Source organism: Pseudoliparis swirei, chromosome 1 (genome assembly GCF_029220125.1).
Source record: "Pseudoliparis swirei isolate HS2019 ecotype Mariana Trench chromosome 1, NWPU_hadal_v1, whole genome shotgun sequence".
NCBI lineage: Eukaryota > Metazoa > Chordata > Actinopteri > Perciformes > Liparidae > Pseudoliparis > Pseudoliparis swirei.
In genome coordinates, this window is record NC_079388.1 from 13,018,616 (window position 1) to 13,041,659 (window position 23,044).

Genomic DNA, 23,044 nt, shown 5'->3' on the forward strand with positions numbered 1-23,044 from the left:
TATTATAAACATGGCAATATTTGTTTGAAGATGCAAGTGAAAAACACTTCAATCTTCAGGGAAAGTGTCTAACCTTACTGTGCTATGCCATTGGTATCCAACTACAAATATGGTCTAAACATAGATATTTATATTTTTTAGATACAAACAGACATTTATACATGTACATAAATGCATATATGTACAAACACACACATGATACAATTCATAAAATGTAGGTTGGAAAACAACCCATCAGCAAAGCCATAATTGTACGGTTATTTTCTGGAACTGTCGTCACTGGGGAGCTCTCGTCGTTCACCCGGAATCTTCTGACGTCGCACTGACGCCAGACCTTCATGCTTCATTCGGGTGACAGTACTAAACTCGTACATCTTTATTCCGTACGTGAGATACGTGCATACACGTGCTCTCGTAGAGATAACTTCGTAATAGCTTTTGCTTTCATTTGCCTCGTGTTACAATGAACACATAAAGGGCCACCGAGGCACATGTAGCTACGACAGGGAAGCGCAGAGAGATGCGCACATCAAACAAAGTGTATGCAAATGTATCCAAGTGTGCACACATTTTTGTTCGCTGTATTCCACAGTTTTTTAATAATATAACTGCATGGCTTGTGCTCACTGGTCAGAACCTCGCTGCGTCTGCGTTTTTCTTCTTCTTTTAAATTACAAAGCATATAATATACACTCGTGTGCCGTAGAATGTGATCGATTTCTCAGGCGTCTCCCACTATGTTGACTTGACTGACTTGGGCTGCCTCGTTGTTCATATTTCTGACAGTCCCTGAATGTGTCCACAAATTGACGAGGCTCCTCCCCAACAACAGTTCCCGACCTCCGACGAGAATTCAAGCTGCCACATTGAAGTGGAACAAAAAGGCGACCTCGCAGCGTTTTTCTACACTCCCTCCACTTTCTCCGGGGTAGTCACGGGATTTCAATGTTCAGCCTGCTCTTTGTAAGTAAATAATAACTTAACTAGCTATTGCTGACCCCCTTTAAATGTGTCTCTGGTGTGATCGTACACGACTGTATGTATAACACAGATCCGCAGAAGCCCGATTCGAAGTTGGGTAGCATATTGTAGAAAGATCAGCGCAACACAAGGGAGCTAAAGTAAGTTGGTTCTGAGTAGACGGACCCAGTGTGTAGCCTGTAGCCTCGTTAGCTCGCAGAGCAAACAGCTAACGTTAGACTCTTGGCCACGTAACGTTATCTCTACAATGTTCCAAATCGTGCCAACATGTAATAATACAACCCCTATTTTTTGTCTCTCCCCAATTTGTGTTTTCCACTTGAGTTTTGGCATATCTCTGGACTGCTTGCCAAATGTTGCTGGGAAAACAAAGTGACGGACCTGAGCTAGCCTGCTAGCTACTGCAGCTACGTTAGCTTGCTGTTGGGGCTACGGCTATTTCCTAGAATAATAGTGAGGCGCATCTGCGACGTTTCGGCTTCACGTGTCAGCACGGGGGTACCCGCTGACTATCATGTGCATTTAGTAACGCAGCACATGGTGTGCAGGCAAACGCCACGGTTTATTCTCCAGCACCGACCGTCGTCTGCAGTTTCATAAAATAAGGGCTAGTGCAACGCCTAGCTATACAATGAAGTGTTTGCGTGTCAAGGTAGCCCCTCTCTTGCACAACACGGTAGCTTCACGTTACCGGTTCTTTGGTTGACGTTTTGGAGTGATGCATGTTAGCGGTACCGTTCACGTGTAACTGGGTGTTCTAGTGTTTTCAGCTTCTTTTGTTGTCTTTTTTTTTTTAAATTTTGCGGTGGACTCGACAGACGTCGCTGACGTTAGTTGTGAGAAGCTTGGCTAGAAGTATAGATGGCGACTAAGCTAACCGCCTTCCGCCCTTTGTGACACATGTTGACCCAAAGCATGCGTGACCCATTTATTTGAAGCCACATGCGAAGCTCGCGTGTTAAGAACGAAATGAGTTGGTCGACAAAAAAAACGACATGTCCTGCCTGTTGTTGTTGTGGTGGTATCATGAGTGGCCGTTTGTATCGTCTCTCGCTCTCTTAATTGTTAACTAACCGGTTAGTCTCAGAACATTTGACAGCCATTCATGTAAAAAATATAACTAGCACCGAAAGTTGTGTGGGTCTATAATCTAGCCTCGGTTTCTTTAAACTGAAAGCACCCAGCCGTTTAGCCATGTTGGTAGACGTAAAATGAGGAAATGCACTTGGGGTGGAAGTTGACTCGAGCAGCTGTGACACGAAAGGCCGCAGCACATAACCATGCCTCTCAGTTTTCAAATTTATGACCTTCTTATGGTTTCAGTCCCCTCTCTGTGATAAATGCCAGTGGGTAGCTAATCCAAATGAATCGCTTTGAACACTCCAACATGGGTGGATGAGTCAATGAGTAACTGGTGTAACAGGTAAGCTAATGCCATTCCTGCTCATGAGTCACTGTAAGGTGACCCAATTTGCCTGTTGCAAGTTTAGAAGATATGTCTTTAATGCAACCAGTGATCATGTACATAAGAAGTAGCAATATGTTCCCGTTGTCTTTCTTATGTTTGTACGCAACTCGTATAGTTGTACCGCTGTAAGTAATGCTAGCAACCACGTTGCATACAAAATATATTGATTCCACATGTCTTGCAGAATAGTGATTTTTGGTGTGTGCTCTATTTACATGTTACTGTGGAAGTAGGACACTCGATAGCGTCGCTCCTCTCAGTCCACTGAGAGCTCAGCCTGCAGCTAAAAGCAGGCCGTATACAGTAGGAAGCCCTCATCCCAGAGACACTGCACTTAATGTCAAACTGGCTCGACCTTATTTTTGTGCATATTTGTAGACGATGAACTTCAAGGTTAATCCGAACCGTCATGTTGCTGCATCGTTGTTGGACTTGGATGAATCGCGTATTCAGCTTTGTGTTTAGCTTACAAGTAATTTGGTGTGTCGAAGTTAGCCTAAATCTAGCTGCTTGACATTTTACACCAACAGATGGTTGGCTCCGCTGTCGATAGGCAGCATGAGAAAAGGCTCTGTGACAAGTGAGGAAGTTCTCACCCGTGGTTACCGTAACGGAGAAAGGCAAGCCCAGTGTCCAGTAACGTGACACCACCTCACCATGCAGGTTACTGGGGGAGAAGAAGGCCTATGCTGTAGCCTGCTGGCATTCAGCCCACGTAGCCACAGGGTGGCTCCAAGTGTTGAAAGGTAGGGTTGAAGAAGTCTATTCCACAGTTACGAGGCTAACAGATTTGGCCATTTAAAAAAATAAATCTAGTTCTGCCCCCTGGTGTCTGGCTGTGCTGAGAAGTGAACACAAGCTCATTTGATTATTTTCCCATGCATTCGCTTGCTCAGATCCCTGGCTCCAGAGCAGTTGTGTGGAAATAAGGTGAAAGTGGAAAGCTAGGATTAGATACCCACTCTTTTTTTTTTTTTTCATCACATTTCTCTAATTTCCAGCGCTCGAGTGAAAAGCCATATACAACTCTGCACTGGTAGCCATGGGCACCTTGTGGTGCGATGGTTAATGAATCGTGCCCTCCTGCGCGACACGGCGTTCGTTTACAGTCGTTGCCACAGCGCTGGGATAAAGCAGAGACACAGGCTCAGTAGTTCTGGTAGTATCTGACAGATTGACAACTATTCTAGATGCTGCTGCTGCAAGACTGTCTACTGAAACTATAGCAACAGGTAGGAATAGGATCCTCCTTTGTTGTCTGTTTGAAGTGATCTTGTCTTGCTGCAGCAGCCAGAAACTGCAGTTAGCAGACCAAAACACTGTCAGTGGCCAACACATGCTATAGTTAAGTGTGTTATTGTTATTGGAGTGCTTTTTTGTAGGCATATGTAGCTGCTCACCTTTACTGATCCAGAACATTTAATAGTTTTGAAGCCACTAGTCCAGAAAAGGCTGTGTTATTGCACATTGACAAGCCCGGTGTGTTTTTCTCTTGCCTCGGCACGACTTTGCTTCTCACAGAAGCTTGGCCGTTCCTCCGTTTCCCTAAGCAGCTTATTAAATGCATGAAATGTGTGACTACCTCTCACAACATGACCTTCAAACTAATTCATTGAGGCCATAATCTGAAAAAGATGGATTTTTTTTAAAATTTGGGCTGATTCAAGAACACATGGTGGGTTATATTTGAGGCCTTTGGGAAGGAAGCTGGACATCTGAGTTTAGTTTCTGAGCAGCCACAACCCTGACCCTCTTTAATGTTGCATACTGCATTTTCAGCCTTGCTCTGCAAATCTTTTAAGAGTGCACCATTGCTCTTCTCTGATCTATTCACGAGGGACAACACAATCCCCTCCAGGAGCACTTGTTGCTACTGCTGAGATAATCGTTGGTATGGCAACAGGCATCCCCTGATGCTGCTGTCCGAAAGCCAACTTAGTTTCCAAATGTCAGAAGAATTGATGTCACAGTGGGACTCTGCATCTCTCAGCAAGAATGCGAGCAGAGTGTCGGTCTACGAACGTCTTTATATTTTAGATTAGGAAATGACCATGATTTCAGCCGTAGTAATTCTGTCCCACATTGACTCGCGTATAACATTCTGACATCTAAATACTCGGATGAACCGACAATCCAGACACGCGTACACATAGGTACTGTTGTCCCTTGTTTAAAACTGGGTTCACTCCACAGGAAGTGGTGGACAGTTAGTTGCCAACATGGAAGTGATTGTGTACTGGCATGTTTGAGTAAAGAATGTGTATTATGATCAACTAATCGGCGTTATAGCTTTACCGATCCACCTTCTAATATTGTGTAATGCCAGTTTTAGGCTACATCCACACGACTACGTTTCCAGTTTAAAATGCATATAATTTTCTACGTTTACTCTTAGGGTCTGGTATTATTATGATTTTATCGATACTAGTACTCTTATCGATACTGCTTATCAGTTTGCAGCTTTAAAGAGGGGGGTGGACTCAAAGCAGAGGACTTTCCTTTACCTAACAATGCTTATTCTGTTCTTGCACAACTGTTGTGAAGCTCTTAAACTCTAAACAAACGGAAGCATAAAAGCTCCAGTACGACCTCGAGGCAGCCTCTACTTCCTGTTTACATCGGTATCTACAGTGTGCGTCAGTTCCCACATGATTTTTGTTTTCATGCATGTTGGTATATGCATTTCCAAAATGGTGCTGTAAAGCCCGTGTGGCCATAGATTATTTTGGTTTTCAAACCCTGTATAAAAGGAAAACGCATTGGATGTAGCATTAATAGTACTGTCATATCTTGATTTGTTGCAAAGAGGTAGAGGTATGGCTCCCTGCTATGACGAATGTGTTGAGGCTGGGAAATGTCATCCTGTAGACTATTTGAGGATTGTGACATGAGATTAGGATTTATCAAAGGAGCTCAGAGATGGCTGAATATAGTCCCTCGACCCATATTCCAGACAAAAACTTGTATAGAAAAGAACAACTTGAATGTTTGTCTGAGGAGGATACATCTGTATTTAAAAACAAACAAAACAATAATTAATATTGACAAATATGTTCGTAGCACATTTATACACATTGGAACAAGTATAAATGCTCATTTTTAAACACTTGGCTGGTGAAATGTTGTACTTTCCAACCAGTAACTTTCTTCCATCTACTGACTTACTTTGAACTTCATTGCGACATCATATCCGTGGTTGTTCTAAACAGATGAGCTTCAAGAGTCATTTGGTGATCCATTAAAACATTGGGGAAATGTTCAATCGACTGAGGCTCAAACAGGTTAATGTTTCAATCGTTTTGCCTCTAGGGATGTCCCAATGTCATTTCTTATTTAATCCTTCATGTAACATGGTTTCCCACTTGATTGTTATGTAGGCGTGGCATGAACTGAAAGACTTCCCCATGTCACAGTGCAAACATGTAGTGGTGTTGTCCTCCCCTCATTAGTGTCGATCATGCAGGTGTTTGATCTTGTGAAAAGTGTAATTAAAAGTGCAACTAGGCCACAGCGAGAGCAGCACAGGCCTTTGTTTGGAGATGTTTTCCTCTTTCCATTCCCGTTTGTAAGGTACTAAGCGCTGTTCTCTGTCAGTCCTTTCCAGAGCCGGATCAGTCCTCGCCCCCCCCCCCCCCCCCCCTAAGCGCTATCAGAGGCCTTTGATCGTCACACTGTTTATCTGTGCTCACTCAGAGGCTGCAAAGCAGTGCGATAAGTGGGCTCTCCCATGTGCGAGGATGTGCGCGTGGAGTGTTTGTCTGTTCATGGAAATAAAGGGTTTACATATTCTCTCACCTCCCCTGTCCAGCCCAGTTTACACGGACACAAGCAGCCAGAACCAAAAGGACTGTCCTCCAAGGAGCAGGGCGGGGTAACCTGTTGCTCTGAAGGAGCCCGAATGAGGATGTCCGTTTAGCTAAAGGCCCCAAACATTTAGATGGACTTCCAACTAAACAAATAAACAATAAAAAAAGACGTTGCATGGTACACACACACATTAACAGCCAGTAACACATTAAAGATGGAAAAGCACTAGACAAGTACAGGTCCATCCATTACCAAACTGAGCGGCTGTAGACGAAGAATACATTAAGCCATAAATTAATCTAATCAAGAAAGAGAAGTGCACATCGTAGCCGCATCTCAGAGCCTGTATCTTGACAACATGTTTTGTCTCTTTCTGTTCTGACAAACCACAAAACAAGTCTTTGTACAATACGTAGGCGACATGTTTCGAGACCTAGAAAGGTTGCAGAAATGTTATCAAAAAAATAGCAACAGTTCTGGATCTTAACCTAAACCATGTATATTGTTGACAACGAAATGCAAGATGGCAACACTAAGACGGTTTTTATGAGTAAACCTTTTGGCTTCGAGGTTTTCAAGGCTTTTCCACATTTTACACCGTGGTAACGTCTGGTCCCATTTTCTTTTGAGTTATTTTCCCCAGTCTCCTCCAATCCCCTGTGCGCTGAAAAAGGCAGTGCAAATATTGGCTTGAAAACAAAGTCATGGTTTTAGGCCTGCACGACCATATCGGCACGTCATCGGTATTGGCAGATAAAGGCTTCAAAGGGACAGATCCTTTATCAGACCTCGTTCACGTAGGATGAATCTTTCTCTCTCGTCTGAACACGGAAATACACGTGGCATGTTTATCATGTACGGTAACTTTAAGGCCAGGAGCACTTGATGATCTCTGCAAATTAGGTGGAGAAAAATATGTGCGCATCGATAACTCATCAAAATTAGCTGGAATTTATCTAAATATTGGATATCTTCAGAAATCAAATATTATGCCGTCCTAGTTTTTATATTAAAAAAATATATCAACTGATTGAAATAATGTAAACACACTATGGCTTAAGTTAACATATATTCATCCAAAATGTTCGCAAACAAAAACAAGTGACACGAAAAATAAAGAAATGTTATTCAAATGTCCCGTCCCCCCCCAACAAATCGCATGCTTTCCATGGTCCTGTGTCCTATCTGGCCACGAGATGCACTGGGCTATTTTGAGCTCAACCGTTGTCAGACGTTAATCCCTGTAGCTCGCCACAATGAACAAATATATATTCTAATTTTGAATATTCGTTGGCAGCGCTGGTGTGCAGGATTGATATCCATCGGTAGTAATATCTAGCTCATTTTGTGGGGGGAAATGTTTTTATTCGTTTTTTGGAAGTTTTTAATTTATCCTACGAGATACAAATTCAGATAAAAAAAATTCCCCCACCTCTAATACATAAATAAACTAGGTAAACAAGTGCGTACACACACACACACACCCTGTCGATGCCCTCATGGTAGGTGAAGTAAAGGTGTTGTCGGAAATGTTTTGTGTGGATGTGGATCAGTTGTTCCCTGCCCCAAGACTGTATTCTCAGGAACTCACAGGCGGGCACATGATCAGAATTCAGTAAACAAAGCATGCGGCCACACACCATCTACACATCATCCAAGTATCCCTTTCAGCCGGAGTCTCCAGTTTGCAAAGCCCTGAGGTGTGCGCTCATGGGAGGCACGGCAACCGCTTAGGATCTCTGTTGGAGTTCTGCATGTCGGCCTATCTCTCTCACTACTGGCTTGTCCCAGCCTGCCTGCAGACTGTCGTCCTGGTTGAAGCACTAGATCGACTGGTGAGGCTCAGAAAACGTATTGGAAGCTTAACCAGTGTAGCGTATTCTCGTTGTCGGCGTGCGAGTGCTTTCTTCTCGCTTGTCTGTTTGTCTTTGTGTTTTCGTGCATGACTGACGGTGAGGGAGTGCTGCGCTGCTGGCTTCATGACTGTTTGCTGAATGCTGTGGCGACCTGTCAACATACCCCACATGGACCGGCCCCTTCAGTCAGAGTTCTTGAGCATAAAGTACAATCTCTTACCTTTTGACCAACAGGAGACTTTTATCGTTGCATTCTCAGACTTCTCAGACTCGACTACTTGAAACAAAACGTACGTTTGGGAGGTGTGACTGAAGGTGGGCCCATCTGGTTATCTCACAGCCGCTGCCCTCATATGGCGCTTACAGCCGATGATGCTGTCACGACTAGGGATGGGTATTGTTTTTCTTCTTTTCGATACCGGTGTGCCTGAACCGATACTTGAAAAAAAAAAAAAAGGAAGAAGCACAAAACGATGACTGACAATGACGACATTAAAAAGCCTCTTCGGCCAAATTCCCTGTAAAGGCCGTTCTCATGGCCGCAATGAAATACGACGATTTGCACTTCAGTGGCACTTAAATAGCACTTACTTATGGTACTTTTGTAGTTCGACTATGTTGAGGAAATGTTTCTTCCTGTATTCTTGTTGTTCTTAGTTCATACTCTAGGTTGAAATGCACTTATTGTAAGTCGCTTTGGATAAAAGCGTCTGCTAAATGACATGTAATGTAATGTAACAACGGATATCAGACTGCCGCGCTCGTAGCTCGTAGGCTAGATCCGAGTTGGCTAGAACATGGTTATAATGCCGAATTTATTTTTTGTCTGCCTACTTTTATAAATGCAAGACTTGCTATCAACATTACGGTACTCGTCTGCGAAAAGACACTCTGTCCCAGGATAAACGGTTCCAATTGGCGCAAGTGTGAAACCCCGCCCCCCCTCAGTCGTCATATCTCTGTAGAGCTCTCTGTATCAAGTTGGACCTTGCCCAATTTTTCCCTATCACTGAGATTTCCCAACCAGCTGTTGCTTATGTCCCAGCACTCATTTGAAATGCATGAATAGTGGTTTTGTCATCTTCTGTCGGTTTGAGCACAGTTAAGTTGAGCACAGCTCCAATTTGAGGTAAGATCCACCCACCCAGACTTGTAACAGAATTGACGTCACTTCAAGGACCCAGCTGGACCCCTGGGCAGGTGTGATCCCGTTTGATCTTGGCCAAAGTCACTACCAAGTTCCTGACTCATTTTGTAGTTTTTTCGGTTTGTTCCTCACTTGTTTAATTTGGCGTCTCCATTGTTATGTCCTCTTAAGGAGTTTTCCTTGCATCTTACCAGCTTTCTTGATGCCACTATTCCTTTTGTCCCTGTCCACCTTGACATTTCCAGGCATATGTTATCTTCCATTTGGCATTCGTAGAGGCCACCGGAGTGAAGACAGGCCCCGGTGACTTATGGCCTCATTTCTATTCCCACTGATTGACGGCGTCTCTGAGTTTTGGTCGTGACCGTCTTCCAGATCAGCTTCAGATCGATGCTCGCTCCAACAGTTGAAAGGAGAATGCATCGGTTTGTTTCTGTCACTTTTCCTTTTTTTGCTCGCGTGTATCTGTGTGAATGAAGGCGTGTAATGTTTCCACGTGGATGACGGGCACTTCCCCTGCTTCTCGACTCTGTTCCCACACAGCGGAGAAGCCCTCCAGCTGCTTCAATGCAGGACAGTCTGGTCACCCCCGTCTGGCTGCAGACATACCACCAGCCTGGGGCACAACCTCCGACCACCAGACAGGGCTCCATGTAATACTCAAATCTTTCACAAGGGCGGAAGGCGATGGACTCGGACGTTCCACATTTTGTGTAAACCTCTTGACCTTCTGCCACCTCCAGTCCGTACAATCCATGTGCAGACATTTAGAGTCAGTGTGACCGTTTCTTTCTCTCTCTAATTTTAGAACAACCCCCTTGCCCTTGTGGCAAATGTATTGCCCCAGCCAGCTTGTGACCACAGTATTTTGAATGGAGTTACATAGTTTGTGTAGATCAGTGGTGGTGTGCGAGTGATGAGGATTTGCCACCTGACGGCTATCAGGTGTCAGCAAGAGCTGCCCAATGATGGAGTCCCATGGCAGTAAAATCCTTCACAATATGGAAGGCTTTCAATTAGGCCTCCCGCTGTGGTTGTCTCCATGCGCTTTAGCTGTGATAACTTGACAACTTCCACAGGCAGTGTTCCAATCTGTTTATGATATTATAAGCTCTCTTATTGAAACGTATTAAATCACGATGCATTAATAAAACCACACTTCAATCCATGTATTCATTCAGGTTGCTATTAAACATGACGCTCTATAGTTTGCCAAACTATGAATCGACATCCATAAATAAAGAGTGAGCAGATGCAGGATACCCATGTCCAAATTTCCGTTCTTTTGCAACTTTATTGCGTGTTTACTTTTCTGTTCTGAGATACAGCCGTCCTTATCGGCTTGTTCTGCTACTCTCCCACTTTCCATCGTACCCTCTCGTTCTGTTCTGTCTCTTTAGTTACTGTAGGAGATTTATGGGAGGCATTGGTTATTACATTTTAGAGGCTGCGCTTTTGCCGATTTGCCAAGATAATCAATACAGTGACTAAAGCTTAAAGATGATTAATGGCACTTTCGGTTATCCAAGTCATTTTTAAAGCAAAAATGCCAAATGATTTGTGGTTCCAGCTTGCAGCATCATGTGGATAGTAAACTAACCATCTTGGAGTAACAGACTGATGGTTAGTGTCGACAAATACCAAACCGTGCCTAAATATCTCTATAGATGTTTAGGCACTTTGAGCGTCAGGAATAAATTAAATATTATTAGATGGGATAGCATGTAACTTAAAGTTTTCATCTTTTTTTGTAAAAAAAAGCTCTCACCTGTTTATCAGTAACAGCGGCAAGAGGCCTCCAAAACAAAAATGTTGAGGGGAAAGCTGCTGAAATCAGAAAGAACACCACCGTAACTAGGGACGCCCGCGAAATTTCGAAGACTTTTGTCGTGCTGCTCAAAAAATACTTTGTTTACGTGCAGGAATAATAAGCCGATGTCAATTCTTTTCACAAAATAATCAACAAAAACCGATGAGAGCTTCGACAAGGAACCGCACTTGGAAGCGGTAACGATACCCATCTCCTCACTAGAAAGCGTTGTGCTTTGTCCGAGTGGCGTTGGTGCAGAAGGTCCCGCTCACGCCCGACCGCTTTTCCTTTCCGTCCATTTCCCGCTCCTGAGGAACCTGCTGGAATGACACTTCAACATGGGTTCTTTGGTGGTTTCCCCAAGAGGTGCTTGGACAGATACAGGAAAGATGGTGAATCTAGTTTTAGCAGGACTTACAGTTGATAGTTAAAAGAAGAAAAGTATATTGAGTTCGCTAGCGGTTCATGACCTGCTTTATACTTTTAACCTTCTTCTGGTTAGCCCCGGCTAAATCCCTGGAGCCGCTGGTTTCCACTTCCAGCAAAGTTCAAACCTTTTTAGTTTTACATTTTTGCCAAACTGTTTGGTGCCACCTGTTGATGGGAGGTCGTCTACATTTGTAATGCTTTTGTATTCTGCTTTTTGTCTTGTTATGTGGTTTGACGTGTTTTTGCTCCTACAAAATGTGTGTTCGTTTCCCCTGTATCGGTACACTGTAACTACAGAACCAGTGTGCAAATTTCTGAGTGATTTGCATGCGTTCGCAGAAGAGCTGACAGTCGACTCACTTCCCTACTGATAAGCTCACTGGGGTTGTTTCCATCATTTCAGTGCAGTAGAAGTATATGAGACCTCGTCATGATGAGGGAACTTGCCGATACAGAAACGCTGCTGTTGGTCTCATTAACAGCCACATTTAATGACTGCTTCCCAGCCCAGATGTTCTTCAGTCCATACCAGTATGAACGTTTAAATGGCTCTTTGTCCTGTCCGTTTGTTCTCTGTGACCCGACTATTGGCTGCATTTACAAAGCAGACTGCATGATGTCACTTTGCATCGGGGTAAGCGTCCACAAACCAGCTGCTTTTTACCCTTTACAGGGTTCGTACGGTCATGGGAAACCTGGAAAAGTCATGGAATTTTAAAATTGGTCATTTCCAGGCCTGGAAAAGTCATGGAACAAACATAAATTATAAAAGTTTTGGAAAAGTCATGGAAATTTGTTAGTCACATGTTCATTTACGCCGAGTTTGAAATAATGAAAACAATTTTTTTTAAAGAAAGACGCTCAAAATATAAGCCAGCGATGGCTCTCAATACGCAACATTTTTTACAGTTTTCATGTTTATACCGATATTTCAGTTTGGTCATGGACATTTGGTTTAAAGTCATGGAAATCCATTGGTCAAAATGTGTAAGAACCCTGCCTTTAGCATCAGCTGTCATTTCGCTGTCCTCAGTGCGTCTGTTGGCTTCTTAGTTCTTCGGTGTTTCCACCAACTGTCTGCTCTCCTGTCCACGTTCTGGTTCCACAGGTCAAGGCACATGTCCACTGCCCACTCTCGCCCCGTGGATATCCCTTTTTCCTTTCTGCAGGATTAGACGCAAACAAGCCTTTAAAGATTGGTCACTTTTCCAAGTGTCTGCATGCAGCAATGCCACATTCAGTTGAGAACTGCTTGGAGACGATAATTAAAGGCGCCGTGGAGGATCTCGGCCATCAAGCAAGAACCAAAAGAATCACGGCGGTTCTGAGTTCCCCTTGCGGCTGTTGCCGAGTATAAAACACAGAGGGGAGAAAATACATTTATGTAGGAGAGGGGGTTGAACCATCCAGTGGCTCTGTGGCTGGCAGTTAACTGAGAGGACGAGTGACACGAGGCTAGTGAGAGCATGAGAGAAAGAGGGGAGAGTTGTTGTGGTTTTGGTGAACGTGGTCGTGACTGGATTGCAAAACACGAGACGTCTCTTTAAAAACAACTTTCCAACTAGAAATCAAGCTGGTGGGGTTAAGAAACACAATATAAAATGGTATAATCTTTGCTCAGTTGAGTCTAATATACTGAGTGAGATGGGACTAAAGAGTCAGAAGTAGCAGAGAGGTTCTTGTGTCCGTCTCCAGGAGGTGAAGAGGGGGCGTGGGCCTGTAATGCTGCGGCTGTTTGAAGCTTTGCCCGGTCTGCAATCCTCACCTTGTGACCACTGCCTGTGACACGGGGCTGAAGTCCAAGCCCTTTCTCTCTGCTTCCCGCCCACGACTTCTCTGTGTGTGTGTGTGTGTGTGTGTGTGTGTGTACACACATTCGCTCTCGTCCTCCACCCCCTGCCTCCCTCCTATGTTGCTTTGAGACGGTTCCAGCCGGTTTGTGGCGGCTGGGTTTAGACTGTCAAGGACTTGGCACAGTTTGACTGACTGCACCCTGGCTAGTTCCAGAGCAGACATTACCTGTTGTGTTGGACGCCCTCTCTCTCTCACACGTGTGTGTGTGTGCGTGTGTGTGCGCTCCATACGGGGCCTATTATTTCCAATTTTGTGACTGGTGGTAAAATACATGGCTAATGTAATCCCAAGGTCTAGTCGGTTCACAGCAGATGCATGAAGTGTTGTTTATGCTCTCGCAAAGTGCCGTGGCGCAGGACCCCATGGATTTCAAAATTCAGAGGTGCACAACCAACTGGCGCAGTAACTTGTCTGTTGGCCTCTTGCCCGACATGAACGTTGTGTTGACAACAATTACTGCGCGGACATCGCTGTGTTATGCATAAGCCATGTCGACCTGTGGCTGAAAGGTACAATCATGATGTTGCCTTTTCTTCTGAACTTAAAATTACAGGTTGACATTTAAGAAGTACAGAGGTCTAATTAAACTCTAAAGATGCAACTGTCTTCGACCTCTTGGTGTGTGGGTGGGGTCAATAATATTATTATTTGTATCATGTAACCTCCCTCTTGTGTTTCTCCTCTCTTGGCAGGCTTTCTGTGTTGACTTGAGCCATACCTATATGGCGTGTGTGAGTGGAGAATTCTGCCAGGCACAGCACCTCACCTCCGTGGAGAAGTGAATCGGCCGCCCCCCAAGGGACTACGCTACCCAGAAACCCCCCTGATTGACAGCATACTAGGAACTGCTGACTCATCTAAAGGCCCTCTGGGATACTGCGTAGTCCTTGGCCCGACTGTCCTGCCTTGTCCCCACCAATACGACAAATCTTTGCTCGTCGCTTTCTTCTCGAACAGCCAATCACAAACAGCTCTCCTGAATGGGGTAAACTGATTGGATGACTCTTGGATAGTCTCTCCATCTTCTTCTTTTTTATTTAAAAAAAATTCTTTTACATTTTGTTGTTGTAATAATTCATTTTTTACATCCCGGAGTACTGTGGACTAGTTGATCCTTTTTGTTACCCGTTTCTGTGTACATCATCCCGTAGTTGAACACCTGTTGTCCTCCTGACCCATTCTACACCACGTGTAGTCATTTTTATTTATTCTACCCTTTTCTGAACACATCACGTAGCAGTCTCTGCTGACTTCTGAGCCAAAAGTTTCTTTTGTTTTGTAAGAGTATTGTAATTGTTTTTTAAGCCGTCTCGCCAACATGAACCGCCCCGCTGCAGTCGAGATTACCTACGAGTCCATGAGGTTCCTCATCACCCACAACCCCACCAATGCCACCCTCACCAAGTTCACTGAGGTATGCCCCCGTCTGACCGTGTTTGTATCCGTGTGACTTTGTGAGCAAATCCTGTGTCTAAGACTTTCTTTCTTGTCCCCCAGGACCTGAAAACGTGTGACGTGAACACACTGGTGAGAGTGTGCGATGCCACTTATGATAAGACTCCAGTGGAGAAGGAGGGGATTCAGGTCCTGGTAAGAGTTCACACGCACACTCATTTGGGTCAGCCCTTATTGTATGTTTCTCCTTTATTTTTTTTATTTTTTTACTCATGGACTCACACTCTCCCTTGTTCTCTAGGACTGGCCCTTCGATGATGGCGCCTCTCCTCCCACTCAGATTGTGGACGACTGGCTCAAGCTGCTCAACACCAAGTTCCGAGATGAACCTGGCTGCTGTGTCGCTGTGCACTGTGTAGCAGGACTTGGACGGTGAGTGACGAGCTGCATCGATTTGTCTGGACCTGTGACGATAACGCAAGAGGCAGTGCCACGTTTTGAACGCTCAACTTCTTTGTTGATTATTTCCATCAGTCTATGTCCTGCTGATTGTCATGGTACGTGGCACAAAGCTAGCAGGCTAGCCCAGTAGAGGTATGATTCTTCACTGGACTCACAATTTGGTTCAATTGATATTCCCCTGACCATGCCTGATGCTTCTCAATATATAGCATCCTCAGACTGGAAGAGCTGCACTCTGTGCCAGTGCTTCTGTGTCTGATCTTAAGTTTAAACTGATGGTTAAATGAGTATCTTGACTGGTTGTGCTTACTTCCCGTTTGTGCTCTGTAAAGCCGAGTTCACACCACACGACTCCAAGTTGTCATGCGAACATTCAACACCATGGGTGTAACAGCAACTTTGGTCTGTGCGCTCATTGGCTGCAGCTCCTTGACAGATCCAGATAGCGCCTGAGTGACGACGTGCGGATGCTGAGCCAATGCAGATTTGGCTCCGATTTGTTTACGTTTTGTTCCGTGAGCTCCAAAAAATTCGGAAATCAGGCTAAAGTGGTTTTAATATGAACTCGGCATGAATTGGCTGGTTCAATTATCATTAATGACAACACTTAAAAAGAAGAGGTAATTACATTTCTATGTGAACTGTATTTTGGGCTCGAGGTTACACAGGCACTGCGCTTATGTCATATTCACAAAACAGGTTGTGCACAACAACAACAACAACAACACAAGTGTGAAAACAAAGAAGGCAGAAGCCCGTGACGTGGGAGAACTAGTGTTGAAATGTCCTCCCTCACCACAGACGCACAATAAGCCGATCAGTTCTCAATGGCTTCCAGCATTTTGAATTGCTGTTGCATTCCAGTGGTTGTATTATTTCCCGTTTTGGTTGGACTGCCATGTTCTGCATTCATCTGCTCTTCTCCCCTGACCTGTTTACTGCATGACCTGCTTTACACTCTTAAGGCTCTTTAGTGTCGGAGGCTGCAGCAGTGTTGCCTGTAGCCGTTTGTCCTTTCTCTAACAATATTCTCATCCCTCATTCCACACGAAGACGTACGCCTATTCTCTTCCTCGCATACGATCTATCCCTGGTGCATTGTGTGCGAGAGAGAAGCCACTGAAGAAAATGCTCTGTCAGCACTGAGATTTGACCCTCCAAGTGGTCTCTAAAGTTTTTTTTCTTTTCTTTTTTTCTCTCATCTGTTGAGAAAGGAGAAGGTTATCTTACTGTAACTCATCACAGTTTTGTGTGTGTGAGCACCGGGTGCCAGCAGGGTAACAGTGGTTTTGTGCACCCCTGTTGCTTTCCCAGGCCTGTTTCCCAGGTTTAAACCTCCTCCCTTCCCGTCCACCATATTACTATGGAACCGTGTGAACCGTGGCATTTAATCTTCTGTTCTCCTTCTCCCTTTTTGATTCTCTCACTGTCTCCTTGAACTGGTCCTTTGGATTTCTTTCCCTCTCAGAGCTCCAGTCTTGGTGGCCTTAGCCCTCATTGAGAATGGGATGAGTTATGAGGATGCTGTGCAGTTCATAAGGCAGTAAGTACCCTCCCTACTTTTGCACTTTAAGGCTTTAATAAAGATCGAGTCTTAAATCAGTAAATGGTACAATGTGTGTCACTAGAATAGTGCATGTGAAATCAACAGCCCAACTGTAATTTAAAGTTGTCATTACAGGAAACCAGCTCTGCATTGTTGACAACTTTTGAGTTCTTGCATTTTTCCATCTATACTAAATACTGGGAAGAGGTATTCCTCGAGTTTGGCACTGCGACTAGAAACCAAAGGTGTCCAGTGTAAAAGAAATAGTTCAATACTCCAGGAAGTTACTGCGTCCACAAATTACAGCACATAAGCAAACTGATATCTTCACTTCGGTTTTCGTACAGATCATGCAGACTTTTATAATCTCTAATTTATTGAGCATGACAGGTGCTGGCAGGTGTTTTTTTTTGGGGGGGGCCTTTGAATAGATCCAGGCTCGCGGTTTACCCCCAGTTTCCTGTCTATGTTTAAAGCTCACAGACATTTCTTTTTACAAACGACACTTAAAATGAAGAAGGCACTTGCAAATGACACGGTCGTACAAAACGTACTACCAGGCTGCCAAACGTAGCTTATATTCTCTCTCGCATCAAATTAATGGGTTATATTTGCCAAAAATGTTGTCTGGCTGCGGCTCAGTGGGAAGGGCAGGTCGGTCTTTCACCACAATTTCGGCCGCTCGATCCCCGGCTCGTTTTTGCCCGCTTGCCCCTCGGGCTTCTCACAGCAGCCGACTGCTACGAAAGGGTTAAATGCAGAGGCGATTTTAAAAAGAGAGCAGCGTAACAGTTCTGTGAAGGGATGTACAAAGTAAGTTGAGCTAGAAGGTATGGTCAGTCCAGTAATGACCGTAATGTTTGCGATGTTGTGCTCTGTGGATATTATTATATTCATGTTCTCCTCTGCCTCCCGCAGGAAGAGACGTGGAGCCTTCAACTCCAAACAGCTTCTCTACCTCGAGAAATACAGACCCAAGATGCGTCTGAAGTTCAAGGATACCAACAGCCACAACTGCTGTGTGCAGTAGGCGGCCTGTCGGTGCAGCTTTCGAATGCACATCTTGTGGGGAATCTTCCAACAAGGGGAGATTAAAAAAGAAAAGAAAAAAGAAGAAAAAAAATGAAGAGTGCTATGAGTAATTATTGTGATGATTTGTCAACACTGCGTCATGGTTAATTGATCAGAGAGCTAGTGAGTGATCGAATGAATGAAATCCAGATCTGGGGATCCACCAGCCGAACCAATGAATGGAAGGTCAAAGCACACAGATAGGCCTGCCTCCCGGTTATACTGTTCAACCACGGGCCCCAATTTTTTCAACTAGAGTCCATCCTGTTTCTATCTTTTTTTTCTTCTTCTTTTTTTCAGTCGTAATCGTGGGATAACATTTTCCATTTTGTGAATTTTATTTTTTACACAAAGTTGCTGAAAATATGTAATGATAAATGAATTTCATTTCCACAGTAATTAATATTATGATCAGGCCAGAATAATGTAACTTTAAAAACGAAAAGAAAAAAATACCTTTTTAATCTTTGAACAACTTGTGACTGTCCATTTTGGTATTTGGGTGTTTTTATTTTTTGCACAAAAACTCAAAGGTTCACCTGAAAATGCAGTAATGTTTTTCTTTTACCCGTCACTTGCTTAATGTCACTTTCAGTTTAGGGGTATACTCAGTTTGAATATGTCTGATATATTTATTCACAAGATATGACGTGGCAGTTATGTGTTTGACAGGGGCAAGGACACTTGTTATCCAATACCTTTTTTTTTTTTTTTTATCCTTTGAGAGCCATGTCATTTTTTTTTTTTTTCCCCCTTTTTTAATTTTTTATCTCAGTGCAATAATCAGTTCACCTCAGATAAGCCCAACAAACCTTGCTGAGCATCCCACACACACACACATACACTCTCACACACTTCAGACCGCCTCATCCAGGCAGTTAAACGGGAAAAGAAACGCAACTACAACAGGTACTTCTCCGGCTTTCATTCATTCTCCTTAACAGGGCTACAATAGGACTTCCCTAAGTATACATATTTAAACTCGCACACACAGAGCCTAAGATTCAACCTGAAAGAAGGTGGAGAAGAATGAAAATGGTCAGTTTTTTATCATTGTACCCATTTTGAAAAAAAAATAAAAAATCCCCAATTCGTATTGGTTCTTTAAAGATAAATAAATTGAAATAAAAAGCATACGTGTCTTCGATTTTTTTTCTCTCCTGCTTTTGGATGTGTTTTTGTAAAAGGGAAGTATTGAGAGTGACGTGGATTGTCCTCCATGTGGACAGGTAGTTGGAGTCAACACTGATGCAGTGCATGGCTGTGGTCGGGCTGCCACCAGCTGCTCTGTTGTATTCAAGTAAACATGCTTTCCTTGATCCTCCCCAGAACATCTTAAATCAATTTTCCCTTCCCACAAAACTCAAAGCGTGCGACTTTGTTGTGCGAGTCCTTCATGACCAATTTCAAACATTGTATGTTGCTGTTTTGAAAACGAGCGCTCGGTGATTAACAGCCTCTGTGTCTCCCTGACAGCGGGTGTGTGCGCGCGCACCCGCGTGTCAGTCAAAGCCTGCCCTCATGTCCTTTCCCAAACAGAAAGTGAGTCAGCGCCTCGTGGAAGGCACAGGACCCCGTCGTACTGAGAAAACCAATGACTCACAACCGCAACGGGTAATCGTGACACCAGCCGATAACCGGACCAGGTGAAAGAGCGCCCTCTGCTGCTCACAGCGCGTCATGGCGAAGCTTCAGATAGAAAGTGCAACATGCGGTTTGTCAACAATCCACCCAACAATGAATGAAACACAAAACCGCTCACGTATTAATAAATTGACACGACAATATAGTTTGGGCCTTTCAGACCGAATAAGCGTTGGGATTTTTATGCTGTCACTGCCGGCAATAATGCTGCGGAACCACAAATGCGTGTCAACAGATTAGAGCTGTGGAACCGGCTTCCTCTACTATGAATGCCAAATAGGCTTCCAGTGAAATGTATGGCGACCAAAGAGTGTGATTTAAATCTGACTTTGTATTCGTTGTTCTACTCGAGAAGCTGTATTCAGACACCACCTCTGGTGTTATACAGTCCACCAAACTCCAGTAAATACAACCGGCCTTTTCATTTTCCACCTGACTTCTGATTTATGATTGTTTTTTGTACGGTCGTGAGGAACAGATTGCATATCTGGGGATGTTATGTCATGCATAACTCTAGTTACAGGAACATGACTGGGTCCAAGATCGTTGCTGGACATTACATTTTATTTGCATGGTCACTTATCTGTGGGTCTTGTTCTTCCTTCACAGCCTTTGTTACATTAAGAAAAACACACTTGCTACTAATATTAACAATGGCCTATTTATAGTTATTATGTACAGCTGGGTGTTGCCAGCTGTGACGTGTCAAAACTATGACTTGTCACTATTTTTTAAATTAAATGTCTGGTGATTATGCATGAGAAACAAATAAGTACAAACTCCTTTGTACAACATGTGTCCAATAGATTGGTTGAACTGCTTTGTGTGGTAATATTGACGATGATGGTCGGTACTGTTGTCTCACAGCAGGAAGGTCTGGGGTTCAAATCCTACAGGTTGTGCTCCACATTTCTGTGTGACTTGTGCTTTCAACCCTTTGAACAACAGGCTTTTGGGTTTGATCATTGTCTTATCCAGCACTCATGTATCTGCTGGTCTGGGATCAGTTCCAGCACCACGATAGGACCCTGCTGCTGTGAGGCTCAGCACACATGACTTCCACACTGCTAGTGCTGATGTAGATCCTCGTTAATATTATGTAACACCTGAGCTTCTCCTACAGTCAAAAAGATATTGTGTGCTACATTGATGGAAAATATAATTATTTGATCATCAATATGTAAAAAATAAGATACTTTTGGGTGACGCAATATGATATCCTAATCACTTCCGGCAACCATCTTGGAAATTAACTATTCCAAAAAAATACAACAAATAAATGTAAAAACAGATTTGAAATAAAAGGCAAATATGTTGACATTAAAGTTAGTGCCGTTTGATTTGATAGAGGTGTTTATTGTTAAATATTATGAGGTTATAATGATATAAATGACATGGAGAAACTATGAGATACTTTTTTTCAACCCAAGCTGAATGTATACGTTTGGACTTATTAATACACTGCAGTCTGGATATAGATCCTCACTCAGTGTTTTCTGTCATTACACCACTTGAACATATGCAAACCCTGCATGCCGATTCATTGGCCCGAAGCTTCTCTTAACTCTTGAGTTAACATCAGGATGTTGTGTTTGCTTTAAAGGACGCATGAGGAAAAAGGCCACGCGGTTTTGATTCTTCTCAAGAAGACCTTGATCCACATGAGGCCCTCTGCACATCTGATCTAGGGCACACTATTAATCAGCTAACTCTGCGATACGCCATTGTGATTCGTGGCCCTTTAAAAATGCATGTAAGCTCTTGGCTCTGTATCTTTAATGAGGTGTGTCTGAAATAGTTGATAGCCAAATAGCTCATTTGAAAAAACAAGTACGTTTATTTTCATTAATATTTGATTCGGAAATGAATATATGTAAAACACATACATTAATTAGTCTGTTTTGATCAATTGTCTCTGTCTAATGCGGAGGGAGGATTTCCGCACATTAACTCCCCCACAGGCTACACTGGTGCATGTCATTCTCTGGTGCTTCAGAGCACATTCCCTTTTCAAAGTGGGATTTAGCATCTTTTAAGACTATTCACACTCAATGGATGTTTGTCCCATTCGAATGTGCTGCTTGAATAATACATGAATAGGGATGTACACATCACAGAGACGTGGCATTGCAAATGTGACGGCTCAGAACGGATGTTGCCCTCGGGGTGCATGCTGGGTGTTTCATTGGCGGGGTACCCACCACAAGTTCACTCAACTGGCCTATTGCACATTCATATAGCATATTATATTAATTCAAAGACTTTAACAAAACAAAATGTAAATTCATGTCAACACTTCCTTCGTTGTCAAAAATAATTAGTTCAATGCTAGTGGGTGTCGTAGAGACACATCACAAGCGTGCAGGGATGATAATAAAGTGCAACGTCTCCCTTCTCCACCAGATGGCGATAGAGACCTGTAATAACTGTGTCGTAATGTATGACACGGCCAGTAGAGGAGGGCAGTACTTAATGCACCAAGCCATCAGATGCGACTGGTGTCGAGACGTGTGACGTATTCTCTCTGGGTGCACCTTGGACAGCGCCAATCTGGTGAGTCATTCTGACACTATTCACGATGTTTGGATTTAGAAGGCAGTCATTAATAACCGCATATTTAGTAGTTGTGGAACAGTGAAAGTGGTGGAGGTTGTTTAGGATCTCTGCAACTCACCAACTGACTCAACTAGGAGACGGTGTCTCTGTTTGTAGCCTACTAATAAAAGCTGATTTCAGCTTGAAGTATTATAAGTTATAAAAACTGTTTCCAGCCCATTTCTTTCAAGCTCTTTCCCTGAGATAACAGCATATGCAATGTTTGTTTATCTCAGAAATGGTTGACAGCTCTCGGATGTCTTGCCAGAATAACACGGATGTTCATTGGAAAAGAGCTGAGGACGGGGGAATCGCTTTTTATTTTTAAAGCTCTTTTTTATGCAGTGTCGTCGTTTGGCAGAGAGCAGCTTTGTGTTGCTGAATGTTATTGTGCAGTGCTGCGTTCTGCCCTTGGCTCCGGTGTTAATGAGTGCGAGTGCATGGTGAATGACAGGCCAACACACGGCCAGTCAATCAGCTGGCCCCCCTCCTTCACTCGCGAGTCTCGGGATATGTGTCTTCCTTCCGTGAGGCATCTCACCACGGCCCTCTCCTGTGCCAAGTCCTTCCCACCCCACGCTGCTTCTCCGTAATAGTTTGTCTACTAGCCCCTCTGGCTCATCTCCGCGGATGGTGTTTTCTTCCCGTCTTTTTTCACCTGCTTTTTTTTTTTAGCCCAGCTCTTATCTTCAACTCCAGTTTCTTCTTTTCACCTTCCTCCATTTTCTTTTGCAGTCGTCGTGACCCTGCTGTAGCTCCACAGCGTCAGCCTCTAACCCCTGTCTTTCTCTCATCTGTTCTTCATTCTTTCCCTTTTTCTCTCAAAGCGAGACGAGGGACTAAAACTGAAGCAGCAAAGACTCAACCCTCGAGTGGTATGTGGTTGCCGTTTGGCTCGCTGAGTTTTATTTATTTGCTCACCAAAGATGAAATTGTAAAACAGAGCAGGGGCATTTTTCCTCCTTTAATGCATTCGTCA

The 23,044-nt window shown here is 43.7% G+C and overlaps 1 protein-coding gene across 1 annotated transcript; it reads left to right on the forward strand.

Moving 5' to 3' along the window:
- The first annotated feature begins 839 nt into the window (after positions 1-839).
- Positions 840-18,960, forward strand: ptp4a2b (protein tyrosine phosphatase 4A2b). The gene is made up of 7 exons (XM_056424131.1): positions 840-963; positions 14,045-14,337; positions 14,658-14,766; positions 14,850-14,942; positions 15,049-15,179; positions 16,678-16,752; positions 17,674-18,960. The coding sequence occupies exons 2-7, from the start codon at positions 14,333-14,335 to the stop codon at positions 17,783-17,785; spliced, it is 525 nt and encodes a 174-aa protein (XP_056280106.1). The 5' UTR covers positions 840-963; positions 14,045-14,332; the 3' UTR covers positions 17,786-18,960.
- The last annotated feature ends 4,084 nt before the right edge of the window (positions 18,961-23,044 follow it).

Excerpts from the sequence above, each read along its gene's own strand:
- ptp4a2b (XM_056424131.1), top strand. Across the intron at positions 15,180-16,677 it reads TGTGTAGCAGGACTTGGACG|AGCTCCAGTCTTGGTGGCCT; the intron begins GTGAGTGACGAG and ends TTTCCCTCTCAG. Across the intron at positions 16,753-17,673 it reads GCTGTGCAGTTCATAAGGCA|GAAGAGACGTGGAGCCTTCA; the intron begins GTAAGTACCCTC and ends TGCCTCCCGCAG.